This window comes from Myxine glutinosa, chromosome 5 (assembly GCF_964187855.1).
Source record: "Myxine glutinosa chromosome 5, kmMyxGlut1.1, whole genome shotgun sequence".
Taxonomy (NCBI): Eukaryota; Metazoa; Chordata; class Myxini; order Myxiniformes; family Myxinidae; genus Myxine; species Myxine glutinosa.
The window spans coordinates 161,633,251-161,655,315 of record NC_136265.1 but is presented as its reverse complement, the minus strand read 5'-3'; the positions used below and the strand labels follow the sequence as shown (position 1 = coordinate 161,655,315).

Sequence of the window (22,065 nt, the reverse complement as noted above, 5' to 3'; positions counted from 1 at the left end):
GCGGTTTCGGAAGGACTAAGGCATCCCCTTTTTGTGACGCATAGTGGGAAAGGGATTCCGCAGAATCCATGGCTGCGGCTAAAGAAGCATGTGGAGAAAAATGAGAGTTGTAACATGGAATGGTGGAATGGTGGTACAATGTCAGGCAAGGGAAAAGCATGTGGACACCATGATGAGAAGAAAAGTTGATGTCTTGTGTGTACAGGAGACAAAATGGACTAGGAAGGGTACAAAAGAACTAAGAGAAGGCTATAAATAATTGTATTACTGTGGATGATAGAGAAAGAAAATTGCAGTTTGTCATATTGAAGAAGAACCACCTTTAGAGGCCATTTTCCCCCACAGAGCAGGGGTTGGCCTTTTCCGGGCACCTTGGTCCCCTTTTTTGAAGCAATGTTTTATGGCCGGATGCCCTTCCTGCCACCAACCCTGTTCGCCTCTTGCGACGCACAGGGAATTACCAGTGAACTGGTACTCAATTTGCCGACCTCGGAAGGATGACAGGCTGAGTCAACCCCTGGAGTCATATTGAAGGAGGAGTGGAAATTAGTGAAGAGATAAGTGATAGGTGGATGCTAGTGAAGAGCTAGTCAGGAGGGCACCGGTTGGGGAGAGGTTTATAATTGGTGCAGACTTAAATGGCCATGTAGGACAAAAAGAGGGTGGATATAAATTGGTACATGGAGGAAATGGTTATGGCAGGAGAAATTAAGATGGGGAGAGGATTCTTGAGATTGACCAGAGCCTTGAGCTACTTCTTGTGAATACGGGGTTCAGAAAGAAGGAACATCTGTTAACCTGCAAAAGTGAAGGTAATCGTAGCCAGATTGATTACATCTTGGTAGGAGAGAGCAACAAGAACCAGGTCATAGGATGAGCCAACATGGGCTGTTGGTAAGTGTGGAGTGAGGATGTATACCAGATGAAAAAATATGGAGTAAAATGATGACTCAAATATGGAATAAAGAAAAAAAGTGTTAATGTGGAGTAAAAAAAAGATGTATACCAGCTATTTGGAGGAAGAGCATAATACTACCAAGTTTCAAAACAAATGGGGACATCTTAGACTCAAAATTACAGAGGGCTCAAAATGATGGGGTTAGAGTACTGGACCTACTGGATATAATTGTAGACCTAAGGCTAAGGGCGATTGTGAAGATAGATGAGATGCAGTGTCGATTCATGCAAGGAAGGAGAACAGTGGATGGGATTGACAGATCCAGGAAAAGATGCTGGAAGCAAATATAAGAACCTGTACCCAGAAGCCAGAATTCATAGATCTCGAGAAGGCATATTATATGATTCCAAGAGAAGTGGTGCATTGGTGTTTGAGTAAGAAGGACGTGGCAGAGAAGATTGTTAGAATTGTGATGGAGATGTATGCGGGAACCAACACTATGCTCCGGCTAACAAATGGGGACACATGATTATTTTAGAGTGGAGGTTGGTCTACACAAGGGTTCTGCGCAAAGACCCTTCCTTTTCGTAACAGCGATGGACGTGCTGAGTGATAACATCAGAGATAGAGAACCGTGGGAGCTTCTGTTCATAAACAACCTAGTCATAACAGCAGATTCAAAGGAAAAGCTGCAGAGAAGAGCATTGGAATGGCAAGAGAGCTTAGAGATGTAGGGATTGAAGGTTTAACACTACAAAGACAGAGGTAATGGTGTGTGGTAAGACTGGTGTATAGAGGCTCAAGATGGTTATTGTTGTTGTTGTTGTTATTGTTGTTTTTGTATAGCCACAGACATTTCTCTTGAACAAGCCCGCGGCACAGAACCGGCACAGAAACAGCCGATCAATTTCACCGGAACGACCCAGAGATCCCCCACATTCAGGATGGTGTACCTCTGCTTTCCCGTCAAGACCACGACAGAGTTAGAGGGACAGAGAGACAGAGAGAGACAGAGAGAGACAGAGAGACAGAGAGAGAGAACAGACAGAGAACAGACAGAGGACAGACAGAGACCAGGGAAAGAGCCGGTCATAGGGACCAATCTCTCTCTGGTCATGACTCTGGTCATGGTACTCTGGTCATGACCGCGATGCCCTGACCAATTCGGGCAGCAGGGAAGAATGGGGAAGATTTGGCCCCTGATTTGCATTGGGGGGTACAACCACTGCAAAGAGGCGTTCCTGATGGTTGTGGTTAAGATGGTAGATATAAGGGGTGGAGAGCTGACAAGTGGACAAATTCAAATACCTTGTTTCAAAACTTAAGGAAGGAAGAGGTTGTGAAGTGGACTTCCAGGATATAATAAAGGCAGCATGGGAAAAATGGAAGGAGGTTAGCTTGGAGTCGTTTGTGATGGAAGGATACCGAGAAAATTGAATGTTAAAACCTACAAGACAATGGTTAGACTGGTTATAATGTATGGAAACATGGGCTTTGGGAAAAAGGGAAGAGGAGTTGCTGGAGAGGACAAAGATGAGAATGCTTCGGTGGATTCACAGAGTATCACTAAGAGAGCGGTTGAGGAAGGAGGAGATGCGCAAGAGAGCTGGAGTTGTAAGTATCCCAGAAAGGATTAGAGAGACTACATTGCAGTGGTTTGGACGAGTGATGAGGAAAAATGATGAGGAGCCAATCAGAGCATGGATTAGAGGGAAAGGATCAGGAGGATAACAGAGATTAAGGTGGAGGGAGGTCGTGGAAAGAGATATCAAGAGCATGGGATTGAGAGAGGAAGATGTAGAGGACACAGCGGAGGTGTTGGGGAAGGTGAATCCGAGTGGCGGACCCCTAACTGTTGGGATTGAGGCAGAGAAGAAGAAGAAGTTATCAATCCTTTTTGCTATTTCATTGCTTGAGTTTTTTTAAATTGATGATGCTAAAGGCGAAAAATAATCTTCCTGCAGATCACACCACGGCTTACGAGGAACTTCGTAAAAGAAGGATACATGGAGAAAACAGGTCCTAAGGTATGGTCTTTATCATGGCGGTATGGTCTTTATCATGGCGGTATGGTCTTTATCATGGCGGTATGGTCTTTATCATGGCGGTATGGTCTTTATCATGGCGGTATGGTCTTTATCATGGCGGTATGGTCTTTATCATGGCGGTATGGTCTTTATCATGGCGGTATGGTCTTTATCATGGCGGTATGGTCTTTATCATGGCGGTATGGTCTTTATCATGGCAGTATGGTCTTTATCATGGCGGTATGGTCTTTATCATGGCGGTATGGTCTTTATCATGGCTCTTTTGACTTGTTTACCTTGAGTTTTGTAACTCTGCACCTTTTGAACAGTTGGCCCACTTATTTGTATGCTTATTCATGAGTATTATGTCCTGTATATGAATGAATGAAAGTCCCACTAATTGCTGAATGGCTTGGTGGTGGAATTCCTAAAGCGTTGTTGCACTTCCCTCACTGGTAGAGGTTTAATTCTCATGGCTGTTCAGCATTGATTTCCACACTTTGTGACAGAGTGGCAATCTGTCTTGGATTGGTTCTTTCTTAGGCCCAGACGCATTCCAAGACTTGTGAACACCCCAATGTTCCGTCAAGAGTATGGTGGTGGTGGTTCCACCCAACTGGACGCTGCGGCGTAATGGTTTGATTGTCCGCTATGAGTCTGGGAGATCGACGATTCAAACCCAACCATATCGAATCCTACAATCCGTCCCACCCTAAGACCTCCGTGCATATATAGTACATAGATGGTCACCCAAATATGACCACCAAAAATGGTCATGAAAAAAAAGAAGTCGTACCAATGACTGGTATGCTGAGCGTGAAGCATTTAAAAAGGATAGAGCACAAACAAATAACCAAAGGTTGGCAACCATATCCAAACAACCATAGGTTGGTATGCAATCACATGCAGTGCAAGGCTGTAGGGTACCATCATTGGCTGAGGGCATGGCTGTGCCACTGATGCAATGCCCTCTGCTGGTTAGGGTAGGAATTTGGAACTTGACCAGGGTGCCGGAAATAACTCGACTACTCTTCGCGAAGGACACCTTAAGATATTTAACGCCCACCAGAAAATGAGGGCAGACGGGACTCCCAGTTTAACATCCATCCTAGGGATGGCACACACATTGATAAATCACTTCACATGTGAAGCACCAGGATGACCGTTTATAGCTGGGTCGGGATTTGAACCCAGGCTAGACAGCTTAGATGTGAGTGTGCAAGTGTGCATAGGACCCGTGAAGGCCATCCTAGCTCTAGGCCATCCTAGCTCTAGGCCATCCTAGCTCTAGGCCATCCTAGCTCTAGGCCATCCTAGCTCTCGGCCATCCTGTCAGCCCTTTTTCTCTCAATGATTACACTGTACCATTCATGACAAGTACATCTTTAAGTGCTAAAACCAAATTTGCATGACATAGATGCATGAACTTCATTCTTGAAATTCCGCATTCATTTCTACTTGATGCCATTAACCTTGCGGACAGGATCTATCTGCTTACAACTTCTGTCCAAAGGTCTGCTTTTATAAAAGACTCGGCAGTTTTTCCTTCACTTTGCTGATGGATTTAATTAAGAGACAGCATGATGTACTTCACAACCTTTCTGCTCTATTCACTCCATCATGTGACCGATGTCATCTCCCATCTGCTTGGAAGTCAACTAACATCACCTTCGGCAACCATCCTTTCTGCTTATATATGGCGTGAGAAAAAAAAAATCACTTCCGCTTCACTACGGAGATCGGTGTTCGATTCTTTGGTTTGAACCTCCGCTTAAAATGAGTGACGTGAAACATTTTGAAAATTTAGAATTATTCTCACTCAGATTTCAATGTCAACGTAATGCACATTATCAAATTGTTCTTTATATAAGAGGAGCAATGATTTGTAATAACTAGTGGGGTCACCTGTGGGAATCCCACGGGCTTGGAGGTGTATCGTTGCAATCGGTGCAGCCGTTTTTGCGGTACCCGGGACAATAACGTTAGGCGGGAGTCCAAACCTGAGAATGCTGGAGACCAAAGCTGAAATTGGAAAAACCAATTTTATTTACTCCGGGGGGTCCCAGGATTACCCACCCAAAATTTCGTTGCGATCGGTTCAGCCGTTGTTGCGTTACCTGGGAACGGACGGACGGACGGACAGACAGACGGATGGACATTTGGTGAATCATAGTAAGATGGCTACCACCGGGGGCGGTATACGATAAACATTTACATCGAGAGAATTGGGGTCTTCCCACCACCCTGAACCCCCTCTCCCAGATATGTTACCCAGACAGTAACTATACTTGGGGTGCCGATAGGCAACATGCAAACTTTGGTCGGATTTGGGTTTGTAGTTTTTTTTCGTTTTTGAAGCATAAATCTACTATATAAGAGAGATGTCTGTCTGTGTGTCGCCATTTTTCTCAGAGATGGCTGAACGGATCTTCGTCAAACTTTCAGAGGTTCATCAGTGAGTGCCTGTGAGTGTTTTAGGCAAAAAAAAAAAATCCAAAAATAAAAGTTCGGTTTTTTGGAGTAAAAAATAAATAAAATCGTTCGATAGTGCCGAAGCCTTTTAAAATTAATGACAGTTACATACAAGTACACAATCGCATAAATAAATACAAAACAATCACCAGACATTTGAATACTAATAAATCAAACAATTCCGGAAGTGCACGAAGTTGGTAGTATGGCTTCTTTTTCTTCTTGATCGGCATCACCCACCAGCATATATATGAACCCCCTTCCTTTCCTGCCTCCCCCCTTCCCCTTCACCTTCCTACCCTTTCCCCCCCTCCCCTTCACCTTACCCCCTCCCCTTCACCTTACCCCCCTCCCCTTAACCTCCCCCCTCCTCCCCCTCTCCCAACGCCGAGTACTTCTGCTAGTATTAAATATACTAGGGCATGCCCGTACTATATATATATCTAAAATTATATCCCCCCCCTCTATTTACATGAAATGGTTTGGTCCATTCGCAAAGCCAAAGCGAACGGCTTGCGAGTACGGTAGAACCCCCCCCCCTCTATTTACATGAAATGGTTTGGTCCATTCGCAAAGCCAAAGCGAACGGCTTGCGAGTACGGTAGAACCCCCCCCCCTCTATTTACATGAAATGGTTTGGTCCATTCGCAAAGCCAAAGCGAACGGCGAACGGCTAAATCGCCATAGCTCGGTAGCTCGCTGCTCTCTGATTGGTCGAATCGTTTTTTGGACATAGCTCGGTAACTACTTGTCCGATTAATTTCAAACCTTGAAAAGGCACATCCTCGGGTCCCCAGCAATATACCTGGCAAGTTTCAAGTATATCGGACCGGTAGTTGTCGAGAAACAGCGGTCGCATACACACAGAGATTACTGGAATTATAGATAGATACGACCTCATTCCTTAGTGGTGTAGGGAAGTGTTTTAGGCCCCCACAAAAAAAACATATAAAAAAAACCCAAAATTTGATTTCTTCAAAATGTCAACAGGATTATAACAGCACCGGGTAACGCTGGGTCACCCTGCTAGTTAATATATAAACAAACAAATATGCAATTTCACTTTTATGGTATAGATATTATTGAATGTTCTGATTGTGCTTCTAGATGGCCAGGTGTCTCCACTACGATGGAAGACATTTTTAGAGCCATGTCAGGAGCATCTAACAAAACCTGAATGTGGGAAGTCAGCAGGAACATATTTAAAACTTACCCTTACCCAATCACAAGCTGGCTGAAGAAATGCAGTAATTAAACGAGGTAACTATCTAGTTTGTATATGCTTATGCCCTCCGGGCAACCTCAGAAGTGCCCCATTCTGACCTCGATTATATCGTTGTTGTCTCCAAATATTAAGGGTTATGCGAATATGTTATATTCATTGATGTGGAAATTTGACTATGGTGCCTTTTTCACAATGCAGAACTAATGGTCTGTTTTTCCTGGCAATGCAGCAAAAAGAGAGCTTCCGGAAGCGCTGGTTCACGCTGGACTCCGGGGATCGCCGACTCATGTATTTTAAAGATCCACTGGTATGTAAGGCCATTTCAATTTGCATCTATGGCGTTAGCCAAATGGCCTCCCCTTGTGCCTAAGAGTGTTTGCCTTTCATTGCGCAGACCCCAATACTGCAAAACAACTTCCGTGCTGCACTGCAGTTGCTGCTCAAAATAAACAATGATAATATTTTTTTATTTATGGCTTACCTGGGTGGTCAGGAGTCTACCAAGTTGCCTACTGAAGGAGGTTACAGATCATGAATGGAAGGCCATATTGTGGTCACCCAAAACACTGAATACACAGACAGGAATATTTAGAGATCACAAGTGTGCAGGCCTTTAAAATGTATAATCTGAGTTAGAAAACGTCATCCTGGTGCTCTGAAGGCAGGGTATTAAATAATTATTTATTAATTTAATAATATTAATTTATTATTTAATACCCATGGCATAGATTATGCTTTCATACAGAAGGTTATGTTTTCACCCCTGTTGTCTGTTTGGCTATCTGTGAGAAGGATATCTCAAAAAGTTATGGATGTATTCGGAGGAAACTTGGTGGAGAGGTTGGATGAGTGACAAAGATGAATTGATTCGATTTTGTTGAAGATCCGGAGCCAAATCCGGATACGAGAAGTTTTTTATTTTCAAAGTGATTCTTCACAATTAAGAGATGGAGCCGAAAACGATATACAGGGTGTCCTCGCTTAACTCCGGCCCAGTTAATGTCGATTCGTTATAACGTCTCTAATATTTACGTAGATACCAAGGCTTCAAATAACGTCGTGATTATTTACCCATAATTCGCTAAGTCGGCGAGATAAATGTATTTCTTGAGATAAATTGATCCATTTAACGTCGTTTCACTTAACGTCGTGATTTTCATGCATGTAACCACGACGTTAACTGAGGACCAATGTATAGCACGATATCTCAAAAAGATTTGGACGGATTATGACAAAACTTGGTGGATGAGTTGGGTAAGTGACAAGAACAAGCCAATTCGATTTTGGTTCAGGTCCGGATCCAGATCCGGCCTACCAGTAGATACAAAACGTAAACTGTTCAGCCTGGCGCAGGTATGCGCTCTACCGAGTGCCGTTCTAGTTTTGTATGTATGGGATGTTAAGCAAGTTGTCCTGTCTAGCACTTGCTTTTGGACCAAAGGATCCCACAGTGCTTTTCAAAAAGAGTAGGTCTCTGTGTCAATTTACTCGAACCTAATTCAAATTTCCTGCTGTGGTCTTTTTCTGGGAACAGAATTTTCAATCAAAGTCTAGTTGTTCTTCATCCCCCAATGGGATTCCAAATAGTCCCTGGTGCTGGTATCTTCATCGGATATACATCCAATTATATTATCTGAAGCTCAAGACAACTCGTCATTTTGTTAACTCCGCCACCAAAGGTGGATGGAGGTTATGTTTTCACCCCTGTCTCTCCGTTTGTCTGTCCATTTGTTTGATTATTTGTGAACAAAATATCTCAAAAAGTTGTGGACAGATTCGGACGAAATTTTGCAGAGATGTAGCGTATGTGATACGGACGAAATGATTAGATTTTGGTGAAGATTCGGAGTCGGATCCGGATAGTGAAATTTTTAAAGTGATTCCTCAACATTGGTAGATGGGGCCAAAAACGATACAAAGCAGGAAATCTCAAAAAATTATGTACAGATTTGGATGAAACTTGGTGGACAGGTTGGGTGTCTGACAAGGACGATTCAATTCGATCGATTTTGGTGAAGATCTGAATATGGATTCGGATATGAGAATTATTTAATTTTTTAAGTGATTCTTCACCATTGAGTGATAGGGCTCAAACCAACATATAGCAGGATATCTCAAAAAGTTATGGAGGGATTTGGGCGAAACTTGGTGGACAGGTTATGTGTGTGATAGTGATAACTACTGATAAGGTATAATCCATTAAATTTTGGTGAAGATCCGGATCCTGATCCGGCTAGTATAATTTTTTAAGTGATTCTTCACCATTGGGAGATATGGCCAAAAACGATACAAAGCAGGATATCTGAAAAATTTGTGGACGGATGATTTTGATTAAATGTGATTCTGTATTGTGATTTTCTGGTCTATTCTGGGATACAAAACGTAACCTATTCACCTGGCGGAGGTATGCTCTCTACTGAGTGCCGTTCTAGTTTTGGTTGTAACTGGTCAGCTTGGTATAAGAAAAATGAACATCTGACCAAACCACATGATAAAAGCAACTTCCCCTTCTTCTGCTAGAAATTTACAGTTGCATTTTGACTCCGGAACCCATCCGTGTTCCATCGATAAAAGCAGTCGGTGTGATGCAAACAATACTTTGGATATTACCTATGAGATATACATACATATACAATATACATGGTATACATGGTACCGTGGTATGACATATGATATGATATATCATGATATTGTAGCGGTTCCCGCTGAATGTACACAATCGCCTGGCACCTGCCAGGACGCGGCCAGGGCGCGATCGCCATGCCGGGCTTGTCCGGACGGGCCCAGACGCGCCTCTCCTGGGCATGCCCGGACTCGCTGTTCCCGGGCATGCCCGAACCTCCCGGGCACGCCCGGTCTCGTCTTTCCCGGGCATGCCCGCTCTCGCCTTTCCAGGGCTCGCCCAGAGCGCCCGGGCACGCCCAGCCTCGACTTGCCAGGCCGCGTCCAGGACGCCCGGGCATTTCCAGACTCGCCTTTCCAGGGCTCGCCCAGAGCGTCCGGGCATGCCCACTCTCGCCTTTCCAGGGCTCGCCCAGAGCGCTCGGGCACGCCCAGCCTCGACTTGCCAGGCCGCGTCCAGGACGCCCGGGCAAGTCCAGACTCGCCTTTCCAGGACTCGCCCTTGACACCCGGGCATGCCCGGTCTCGGTTTTCCCGGGCAAACGCCCCGGCATAAATGTGTATATATATTGCTGCCCGATAAACGGGCTTTTCAGAATACCTGAGCTGTTTTGTTTCAATAAAGCAACTCGGACGAATTCCGTCTTTGGTCGCGTCAATTCTTTCGACTCGCGTTGGAGCGCAGCTCCTTCACTGGTGACCTACCGACATGGACACGGCAGTGACTCTTAAACTGCCTACCTTCTGGGAGGCTCACGCGGCTGTTTGGTTCGCCCAGGCGGACTCCCAGTTCGCCCTGCGAGGCATCACCGTGGACGACACCCGCTTCCACCACGTCGTGGCAGCGCTCGGTTCCACCACCGCGGCCCGCGCCCTGAGCCTCCTCGAGCACCCGCCGGCTGCCGACAAGTATGACGCGCTGAAGACGCTCCTCCTCGACGCTTTCGCCCTCTCACCGGCGGCACGCGCACAGCGCCTGCTCGACCTGCCCGAGCTCGGCGACACACGCCCGTCCGAGCGCATGGACTATATGCTCTCGTTGTTCGGTGAGCACTCTCCGGATTTTCTGTTCCGCGAGCTGTTCCTTCGCCAGCTGCCTCACCCGGTACGCCTCGCCCTGGCTGGCACGTCGATCACCGATCCCCGTGCCCTTGCCAGGGAAGCCGATAAGATCTCCTTGGCGGGCCAACACATCGGCGTGGCTACCTGGAGCCTGCCGCCGTCTGAGGCGACGCCCGAGCGCCCTGTGCGGTTGGAGGCCGAACTGCCGGTGCAACTGGCGGCCGCCACGCCGCGCCGACCACTTCCGACACGACGGCCGGGGCCTCCACCTGACCAGGCGTGGTGTTATTACCACGCCAGGTTCGGACACAAGGCTCGGATGTGCCGACCCCCATGCACTTTCGGCAAGTCGGGAAACGGCCGGGCCGGCGTTCATTCCCAGCCATGAGCGCTGGCCACTCGGGCAACTTGCTTGTTATTCGGGACAAAGCGTCCGGGCGGCGTTTCCTTTGTGACACCGGTGCCCAACTGAGCGTCATACCCGCCTCCGAGCAGGACAGGCGGGACGCCGTTTGCGGCCCCTCTTTGGTCGCTGCTAATGGCTCGGCCATACGCACTTTCGGCCCGCGCGACGTCACCCTCTGCTTCGGCAGCCAGCGCTTTCAGTGGACCTTTGTGACCGCCTGCGTCCCCATGGCTTTGCTGGGCACCGACTTCCTCTGCGCGCACGGGCTGCTGGTCGACATCAAACGACGTCGCCTTGTCAACGCCGAGACCTTCAGCTCCCTGGCGTGCACGATGAGCAGCTCCGCGCCGACCGAACTGGCGTGCGCCCTCCCGACGGCGAACGAGTTCGCTCGCCTGCTCGTGGAATTCCCGGCCCTCATGCGGCCGACGTTTTCGGCCGTCGCAGTGCGGCATGGGATCGAGCACCACATACCCACTACGGGCCCGCCGGTCTACGCCAGGGCCCGCCGCCTCGACCCGGCCAAGCTCGCCGTGGCAAAGGCCGAGTTCGACGCGTTGGAGCACCTCGGCATCGTGCGGCGCTCCAATAGCACGTGGGCCTCACCACTGCACATCGTGCCAAAGCCGGGGGGCGGATGGCGCCCGTGTGGCGACTACCGCCGCCTCAACGACGCTACCACCCCCGACAGGTACCCGATCCCGCACATCCAGGACTTTTCCGCCCGTTTGGCGGGACGGGTCATATTTTCCAAAATTGACCTGATACAGGGAGACGACCAGGTACCTGTCCAGGCGGCCGACATCCCGAAGACGGCCGTCATCACGCCGTTCGGCCTGTTCGAATTTTTGAGGATGCCATTTGGCCTCAAGAACGCGGCCCAGGCGTTCCAGCGCTTAATGGACGGCGTGCTGCGCGACCTGCCATTTCTTTTCGTCTATCTGGACGACATCCTCGTCGCCAGCACGTCCCATGCCGAGCACCTCCTCCACCTCCGAACACTGTTCGGTCGCCTCAGCGAGCACGGCTTAATTGTCAACCCGGCCAAATGCCACTTCGGCACGACGACCGTTGACTTTTTGGGCCACCGCATCACCAAGACCGGGGCCGTGCCGCTGCCGACCAAGGTCGAGGCCATCACCACGTTCCCGCGTCCCCGTTCCATCAAGGCCCTACAAGAGTTCCTCGGCATGGTGAATTTTTATCACCGATTCGTGCCCCGCGCTGCTCAGCTCATGCGGCCCCTTTACGAGGCCCTCCGGGGCAAGCTGGCCAAGCATGACATCGTTTGGTCCGTGGCCATGGACGCGGCCTTCGCGAGCGCAAAACGGGCCCTCGCCGACGCAACGCTGCTGGCTCACCCGGTGCTCAACGCGCCCATCGCCCTCACTACGGACGCCTCCAACTACGCGGTGGGCGCCGTCCATGAACAATGGGTGGACGGGGTTTGGCAGCCACTCGCTTTTTTCAGCCGGCAACTCCGGCCGAACGAGTTAAAATACAGCACGTTCGACCGTGAGCTGCTCGGTCTATTCCTGGTCGTTCGCCATTTCCGACACCTCCTGGAGGGCCGCCCGTTCCCGGCTTTCGTCGCCCACAAGCCGTTGGTCTACGCAATGGCCAAAGTCACGGAGCCGTGGTCGGCCCGCCAGCAGCGCCACCTCTCCGCCGTGTCGGAATTCACCACGGACATCTGGCACGTCGCCGGCAAAGACAACGCCGTGGCCGACTGTCTTTCTCGGGCCAGCGCGAACGCGGTCCACCTCGGCGTGGACTTCGCGCTCATGGCGGCCGACCAGACCACCGACACCTCGGTGCAGGCCCTCCGGGCGGCGGACACGGGCCTCCACCTGGCCGACATCCCCTTCGCGGGCACCGTCCTGCTCTGCGACGTCTCCCAGGGCCAGCCTCGCCCCATCGTGCCCGTTTCCTGGCAGCGCCGCATCTTCGCCTTCATCCACGGCCTTTCTCACCCGGGCCGGAAAGCTTCTCAGAAGCTGGTGTCGGCGCGTTTCGTCTGGCACGGCCTTCGACGGAACGTCCGCGACTGGGCCAACGCCTGCACGGCCTGCCAGCGGGCCAAGGTCCACCGCCACACCCAGGCCCCGCTAGCACCTTTCACCATGCCTGCACGGCGTTTCGACCACATCCACGTGGACCTGGTGGGTCCCCTGCCCCCATCGCGGGGGTTCACCCACCTGCTCACCATGGTGGACAGGACCACCAGGTGGCCGGAGGCCGTGCCCCTCACCTCCACCATCACCGCCGATGTGGTGCAGGCGTTCATTGCCACCTGGGTCGCGCGCTTCGGCGCACCGGCGGACATCTCGTCCGACCGTGGCCCACAGTTCACGTCTGAACTTTGGGGCGCGGTCGCCCTCTCGTTGGGGGTCACGCTGCACCGCACCACGGCCTACCACCCCCAAGCCAATGAGTTGTGCGAGCGGTTTCACCGCTCCATGAAGGCCGCACTCATGGCCGGCCTTCAGGACGACGGTTGGACCGACCGGCTGCCGTGGGTCCTTTTGGGCCTCCGCACGGCCCCCAAGGAGGACCTCCAGGCGTCCGCCGCCGAGCTCGTCTACGGCCAGCCGCTCCGCGTCCCGGGCGAGTTCGTGCCCGACGCTACCAGTCCCTGGTCCGCCGCACACCAGCGCTCGGACCTCCAGGAGGCTGCCCGACGATTTGCCCCCGTGCCAACGTCCCGCCACGGTGGCCCCCAGTCCTACATCCCCCCGGCGCTTCGCACAGCGGAGTACGTCTTTGTGCGTCATGACGCGCACCGGGGGCCACTCCGGCCACCATACGACGGGCCTTTCCGGGTCCTGCGACGGGGCGACAAGTCCTTCGTCGTCGACGTCGGCGGCCGGTCGGACCGGATCTCTGTGGACCGCCTCAAACCGGTGGACGTCGACCGACCACCACGGTTGGCCCTTCTTCCGCAGCGAGGCCGCCCCCCGTCCACAGTTCCCCCCGCTCGACCACCCACCACCGGATCGGACCCCCCCCCCCCACGACCCTCCAGGGGTCGCTTCGGCCGGGTCATCCGGACCCCCCTTAAATTGCCCCTGCCGGTGCAGGTCGATTCTGGAGGGGCGTGTGTAGCGGTTCCCGCTGAATGTACACAATCGCCTTGCACCTGCCAGGACGCGGCCAGGGCGCGATCGCCATGCCGGGCTTGTCCGGACGGGCCCAGACACGCCTCTCCTGGGCATGCCCGGACTCGCTGTTCCCGGGCATGCCCGAACCTCCCGGGCACGCCCGGTCTCGTCTTTCCCGGGCATGCCCGCTCTCGCCTTTCCAGGCCGCGTCCAGGACGCCCGGGCATTTCCAGACTCGCCTTTCCAGGGCTCGCCCAGAGCGTCCGGGCATGCCCGCTGTCGCCTTTCCAGGGCTCGCCCAGAGCGCTCGGGCACACCCAGCCTCGACTTGCCAGGCCGCGTCCAGGACGCCCGGGCATGTCCAGACTCGCCTTTCCAGGACTCGCCCTTGACACCCGGGCATGCCCGGTCTCGGTTTTCCCGGGCAAACGCCCCGGCATAAATGTGTATATATATTGCTGCCCGATAAACGGGCTTTTCAGAATACCTGAGCTGTTTTGTTTCAATAAAGCAACTCGGACGAATTCCTTCTTTGGTCGCGTCAATTCTTTCGACTCGCGTTGGAGCACAGCTCCTTCAATATCATGATATATGATATCAGCATATATCATATCATATGTGATATATCATATGATATATCATATGATACCATCATATGATACCATCATATGATATCATCATATATCATATCATATATATAAAACCACCTTTAGAGGCCATTTTTCCCCGCAAAGCGGGGGTTGGCCTTTTTCGGGGACCGTGGTTGTTGTTGTTTTTTGGTCCCCTTTTTGAAGCAATGTTTTACGGCCGGATGCCCTTCCTGCCGCCAACCCTTTTTGTCGCCTTTTACGACAAGCAGCATATATCATATCATATCATATATATGATATATCATAATATCATGATATATGATATCAGCATATATCATATCATATGTGATATATCATGATATCATGATATATGATATATGACATGGTACATATGACATGTGGTATATGGTACATGGTATATGTGGTATATGTGGTATGACATATGACATGGTACATATGACATGACATGATATATGACATGGTACATACATGGTATGACAGAGTTTTCCTTTTGATGTTCTCCCCCCACCAGGATGCCTTTGCTAAAGGAGAGATTTTCCTGGGTAGTGGAGATCATGGCTACAGCATTCAGGAAGGGTGCCCCGCAGGAACAGTGGGCCAGCACTTTGCCTATGGAATCACCATTATTACCCCTGATCGTAAATACGTGTTGGCTTGTGAGACAGACAGCGAGCAGGCCGCGTGGATAACTGAATTTCGCAAGGTCATCGTCAGACCCATGTCACCACAGGAATGCTCAGGTATTGCTCGTCTTGGGAAACGAGGGGAAAAGGTCATGTTGGGTGAAAAAAAACGAGAAGTGTAAGTGTGGGATTGTGGGGTTTTTTGAAGATTCTGAGGTTAGGATTTCTTCATGAGTATAACTGTATTTCTTAACGTTTTATTTGTCTTTCTCTTTTTCCCCACCACCAGTGGAGGCAAACTTCCGAAGAAGACACTAGTCATTAATTTGAACTGGATATTCCAATGATGGTTTTATTTTGTTACCTTTTAATTCTACTTTAGTGCCACCTGTCTGCAGTGTAAGGCCTCATAAAGAACATCCAATACCGCATCATTGCCAATGAAGACTTCCGACTTCCTCAAAGTGAAGACACTGGGGCTCATCCTTCTTGATTGTGACTCATTCCACATCCTTGCTTGCACACTGGCCCCTGGTCGTTTTTACTTGGAGATGTGTGTGTGTGTGTGTGTGTGTGTGTGTGTGTGTGTGTGTGTGTGTGTGTGTGTGTGTGTGTGTGTGTGTGTGTGTGTGTGTGTGTGTGTGTGTGTGTGTGTGTGTGTACATATATTGACCTAGACCAGTGGTTCTCAACTCGTTTCAGTCCACGGACCACCAGTCCAATCAAACAATTTTCGTGCACCGACTCCTTTTTGAGACATAATAAAAAAGAGTAGACAACAAACATTTTGGTTTGACATTTATTTCTCCTGCCATGTGACTTTGGACAATGTTCCTGTGGACCATGGACCACCAGTTGAGAACCACTCGCCTAGAGGAATGCACGCTTGTTTTTGAGGTGTCTGGCCCAGGTTCAAATCTTGGCCCAGCTGTAAACTCTCATCCTGGTGTTTCATTGGCAGCGTCATTCATCAGTGTTTGTGCCGTGCCGGAGAAGAGGACATTAAACTGGCGTTATTCGGTGGACGTCAAAAACCCCACGGTGTGTTTTGCGAAGAGTAGGCGAGCTATCCCCGCCATCCTGGCCAAATTCCAAATTCCTGCCCTGACTTCCTGTGTCTGCAATGGCATCTCGTCCGGGATTTGTAAACCAAGCAAAGAGCGCTTTGACAAAACTTACACTCCATATAAAACATGATCCATCCAAGGTGTGTGGGTGTGTGTGTGTGTGAATCGAATAATTGATGTGCATCACATCAGCATCATGTCGCATTTAGGGTCAGTGTCGCTCCATCAGGTCGCCAGGTCTGTTGTTTTGTTTAGTGTGTGTGTTTGTATATACATATATATTTTTAGATTTGTTTTTTTTTCAGGAAGTAAACTTGTGAATATCAATGGCACCTTTGCACACTCCCACCAAAACCAACTAACTCCCTGGTAATGCCTAGTGGAGATGACATTCATTCTTTGTCTCTCTCATCCAAATGAGCACCCTGCACCATTGGCAAAGATCGAATTTACTGCTGCTGCTACTTTTTTAATAGCTCCAACTTGTCCTACCTTTTTGTGGCGTTGCTCGATCAACGTTTTATTTTGCCCAAGCCTTTCACGAACTGCATGGCCAGGTTTGATGTTTGACTGAAGGTGTCAGGAATTTTGTGATTTATTCAGGGAGCAGCAATAACTCGCCTACTTCTTCCCAAAAGACACCATGGGATCATTAATGTCCACCAGACATTGGTACCTCTCCTTGTATGTGAAACACCAGGATGACAGTTAATAACTGGGTGGCATAACTCAAGGCTCTCCTGCAAGCCCTTGTACCTGTGATTGAATATGCCTTGACAATAATCTGAACATAGATTTAATGAAAGTCTGCACAAACGACAGACACCTGGTTTGATCACAAATACAGCTGGCCATTCATTGTATGGGGTAGAGTGACTTGGGCATATAAAGAAAGGCCGACACGGATACACTGTTCAATGTAGACAACCATGAATGCTAGATGTCTAACTCCATATCGCATTGCAGGCGGATCGGTGGTGGCATCAAGAGGTGCAATTTAATGCCACATGGTTGACAACAAATAGCCGAGAATGTCTGTATAATGCAGCACTCCATTGGTGAATCGAAGTTTTTAATCTTTAACATATTTATTAGCATATAGTTGTATAATACATTAATACAAGGAGAACAAGGGTTTGTACATTCTTAATAAATATTCTTATTGATTTGAGTGTTGATTGTCAAAGTGAAATGAGCACAAACATGTCATCTCCATCATTACCTCCACCACCAAAGGTGGATGGAGGTTATGTTTTCACCCCTGTCTGTCCGTTTGTCCGTTTGTTTGTTTATTTGTGAACAAAATATCTCAAAAAGTTGCGGACGGATTCGGACGAAATTTGGCGGAGATGTAGCGTATGTGACAAGGACGAAATGATTAGATTTTGGTGAAGATTCAGACTCGGATCCGGCTACTAGAATTTGTTAAGTGATTCTTCACCATTGGGAGATTGGGCCAAAAACGATACATAGCAGGATATCTCAAAAACTTGTGAACGGATTCGGACGAAACTTGGTGGAGAGGTTGGGTGTCTGACAAGGACTAATCCGTTATGGACGTAAAAGTTATGGACAAAAAAAGTTATGGATGGATTTTGGTGAAGATCTGAATATGGAATCAGATATGAGAATTATTTAATTTTTAAAGTGATTCTTCACCATTGAGAGATAGGGCCAAAAACGATACATAGTGGGATATCTCAAAAAGTTGCGGACGGATTCGGACGAAATTTGGCGGAGATGTAGCGTATGTGACAAGGACGAAATGATTAGATTTTGGTGAAGATTCAGACTCGGATCCGGCTACTAGAATTTGTTAAGTGATTCTTCACCATTGGGAGATTGGGCCAAAAACGATACATAGCAGGATATCTCAAAAACTTGTGAACGGATTCGGACGAAACTTGGTGGAGAGGTTGGGTGTCTGACAAGGACTAATCCGTTATGGACGTAAAAGTTATGGACAAAAAAAGTTATGGATGGATTTTGGTGAAGATCTGAATATGGAATCAGATATGAGAATTATTTAATTTTTAAAGTGATTCTTCACCATTGAGAGATAGGGCCAAAAACGATACATAGTGGGATATCTCAAGAAGTTGTGGACGGATTCGGACGAAATTTGGCGGAGATGTAGCGTATGTGACAAGGACGAAATGATTAGATTTTGGAGAAGATCCGGATTCGGATTCGGCTACTAGAATTTGTTAAGTGATTCTTCACCATTGAGAGATAGGGCCAAAAACGATACATAGCAGGATATCTCAAAAACTTGTGAACGGATTCGGACGAAACTTGGTGGAGAGGTTGGGTGTCTGACAAGGACTAATCCGTTATGGACGTAAAAGTTATGGACAAAAAAAGTTATGGATGGATTTTGGTGAAGATCTGAATATGGAATCAGATATGAGAATTATTTAATTTTTTAAGTGATTCTTCACCATCGAGAGATTGGGCCAAAACTATACATAGTGGGATATCTCAAAAAGTTATGGACGGATTTGGACGAAACTTGGTGGACAGGTTGTGTGTGTGTGACAAGGAAGAATCGATTAAATTTTGGTGAAGATCCGCATCCAGATCCGGCTAGTAGAATTTTAAAAGTGATTCTTCACCATTGAGTGATATGGCCAACCAGGCGGAGGTTTGCTCTCCACTGAGGGCCGTTCTAGTTAAATTTGCATCATACATTAAATATCAAACCTTTCTTCAGCGCCAAACGTCATAATTAAAGGGGAACTCAACCTGCAACACTCCACCTTCCATACCACTGACTTGTTAGGCCAGGTGTGAGAAATGCTACAAATGATTATATTTTTAGAACTCTGATGGAAAATAAACCTTCCAAATACTCGTCAGTAATTTTGAAAAGAAATAACACATCCAGAAGTTCACACAATCTCGTTATACGGAGAGAAAACAACTTACAAACGAATTCTGCACATGATCAAATACAGTGCATTCAGAAAGTATTCAGACCCCTTCACTTTTTTCACATTTTGTATGTTGCAGCCTTATGCTGAAATCGTTTAAATTCATTTTTTCCCTCAGCAATCTACAATCAATACCCCATAATGACAAAGAGAAAACAGGATTTTAGAAAGTTTTGCAAATTTATTAAAAAGAAAAAAGTGAAATATCACATTGACAAAAGTATTCAGACCCTTAACTCAGTACGTAGTTGAAGCACCTTTAGCAGCGATTACAGCCTCGAGTCTTCTTGGGTATGACACGACAAGCTTTGCACACCTGGATTTGGGGATTTTCTGCCATTCTTCTCGGCAGATCCTCTCAAGCTCTGTCAGGTTGGATGGGGACTGGCGGTGGACAGCCATTTTCAGGTCTCTCCAGAGATGTTCGATTGGGTTCATGTCAGGGTTCTGGCTGGGCCACTCAAGGACCTTCACAAAGTTGTCCCTAAGCCACTCCTACATTGTCTTGGTTATGTGCGTAGGGTCATTGTCCTGTTGGAAGGTGAACCTTCGGCCCAGTCTGAGGTCCTGAGCGCTCTGTTTCAGGTTTTCATTAAGGATATCTCTGTACTTTGCTCCGTTCATTGTTCCCTCAACCCTGACCAGTCCCCCAGTCCCTGCTGCTGAAAAACACCCCCACAGCATGATGCTGCCACCACCATGCTTCACTGTTGGTATGGTATTGGGCAGGTGATGAGCGGTGCCTGGTTTCCTCCAGACATGACGCTTAGAATTGAGGCCAAACAGTTCAATCTTGGTTTCATCAGACCACAGAATCTTGTTTGTCAGAGTCTGAGAGTCCTTTCGGTGCTTTTTTGCAAACTCCAAGCGGGCTTTCATGTGTCTTTCACTGAGGAGAGGCTTCCGTCTGGCCACTCTGCCATAAAGCCCAAATCGGTGGAGTGTTTCAGTGATGGTTGTCCTTCTGGAAGTTTCTCCCATCTCCACACAGGATCTCTGGAGCTCAGCCTGAGTGACCATCGGGTTCTTGGTCACCTCTCTTACCAAGGCCCTTCTCCCCCGATTGCTCAGTTTGGCCGGGCGGCCAGCTCTAGGAAGAGTCCTGGTTGTTCCAAACTTCTTCCATTTAAGAATTATGGAGGCCACTGTGCTCTTGGGAACCTTCAATGCAGCAGAATTTTTTTTGTAGGCTTCCCCAGATCTGTGCCTCGACACAATCCTGTCTCTGAGCTCTGCAGGCAGTTCCTTCGAACTCATGGCTTGGTTTTTGCTCTGACATGCATTGTCACCTGTGAGACCTTATATAGACAGGTGTGTGCCTTTCCAAATCATGTCCAATCAATTGAATTTACCACAGGTGGACTCCAATCAAGGTGTAGAAACATCTCAAAGATGATCAAGAGAAATGGGAGGCACCTGAGCTAAATTTCAAGTGTCATAGCAAAGGGTCTGAATACTTATGCCAATGTGATATTTCAGTTTTTTCTTTCTAATAAATTTGCAAAACTTTCTAAAATCCTGTTTTCTCTTTGTCATTATGGGGTATTGAGTGTAGATTGATGAGGGAAAAAATGAATTTAAACGATTTCAGCATAAGGCTGCAACATAACAAAATGTGAAAAAAGTGAAGGGGTCTGAATACTTTCTGAATGCACTGTAGCTTCCTTCAGGGCAGATATTGAGAGCTTTGAGCATTGAAAAATAAGATTTTATACGTTTTTACACCCTGGAAGAAAGTCATGACAGCTTAAGGGTAAGTGCACTACATCTGTAACACACACACTTGAGCATTCAATGAACTTATCTGAGAGGAAAAGGTAATGATTGAGTGGCTCGCAGTAGGTAACACCTTTCTCATTCCAAAATCTGAAGAAACCCAACTAACTCACAAATATCGACCAATAACATATGACAACCAACAACATACAAACTTCTAACGGGAATAATCACATAAATGATGCACCATGACCAAACACAACACGGACGGCTAAAGCTAGAACAGAAGGGATGTAAAAGAGGATGCTATAGAACAATAGACCACCCACTAATATGCGAGGCCATACACAAAAATTGTAAAAATGGGAAGAACCAAATCGTCCATGTGACCCACATTCATGGATGATAAAATGCATGTACCTGTACAAGAACAACCCCCAAACAATCAAACTGATTGAAAAAGCAATGGAGCTTTGGAATACCACATTGATATTACAGCACTCGGAAGGAAAGATGGAAATACCAGAAGTGAAGATACGACATGGGATCTTGCAGGGAGACAGTGTTTCCACACTCCTATTTTGCCTTCTTGTGGACCCACTGGGCAACATCATGAATGAGCAAGGACATGGGTACACCCTAACATCCAATAAGAGAATGTCCAAACAGACAGGAAAGGTGACACATCTACTGTGCATGAACAACTTTCTGCCCTTTGCATCGAACGAAGAAAAATTGACAGAACAACTGAAATTGGTGAATTGGTTCTCTGACGACATACAAATGTAATTTGGCCTAGATAAGTGTGCCAAGTGCACGTTCATGCAAGGTAGACCAACAAAAATGGATAACATAAAAATCGAGCCAAATACAAAAATAAAAGAGCAAGACAACGAAGCATCTTACAAATACCTTGGAGTACAAATACCTCGGAGTGACCAAATTTGTCATAAAAAAATGCGCAAAACAATTACCAAAGAATATCTGTGCAGAACGAGGCTGATCCTGAAAATATATCTCACCTAAGAAACAAAATCATAAACCAACTAGCTGTACCAGTGTTGCAGATTGCAGTACAGCTGCGGAATAGTAAACTGGCCAAAAGTGGATATCAAAAAACTAGATATTGTTGTGGATATGGGATTTGCATCCATCCATATCCGCTTGTAAATATTCCCCTATTTCCTCAATACTTCCCAACTCTCCCCAATCCCCAATCCCCCATTCCCTAGTCACATTTTCTGTAAACAACACTCTGTAGACCCGACCTCCCCCTATTTCCCCCATTAAATGTCGCATCCA

General features: G+C 47.8%; 1 protein-coding gene across 4 annotated transcripts in view; it reads left to right on the top strand.

The window, feature by feature from the left end:
• ADAP2 (ArfGAP with dual PH domains 2) overlaps window positions 1–17,285 on the top strand; it is a 46,501-nt gene extending 29,216 nt beyond the window's left edge. For all 4 annotated transcript variants that reach the window (XM_068115779.2, XM_068115782.2, XM_068115781.2 and 1 more), the window contains 4 exons: window positions 2,863–2,925; window positions 6,852–6,929; window positions 14,936–15,164; window positions 15,337–17,285. In XM_068115779.2, coding sequence (XP_067971880.2) covers window positions 2,863–2,925; window positions 6,852–6,929; window positions 14,936–15,164; window positions 15,337–15,365 — 399 coding nt within the window. In that variant the 3' untranslated portion in view covers window positions 15,366–17,285. The remainder of the gene's footprint in view (window positions 1–2,862; window positions 2,926–6,851; window positions 6,930–14,935; window positions 15,165–15,336) is intronic.
• The last annotated feature ends 4,780 nt before the right edge of the window (window positions 17,286–22,065 follow it).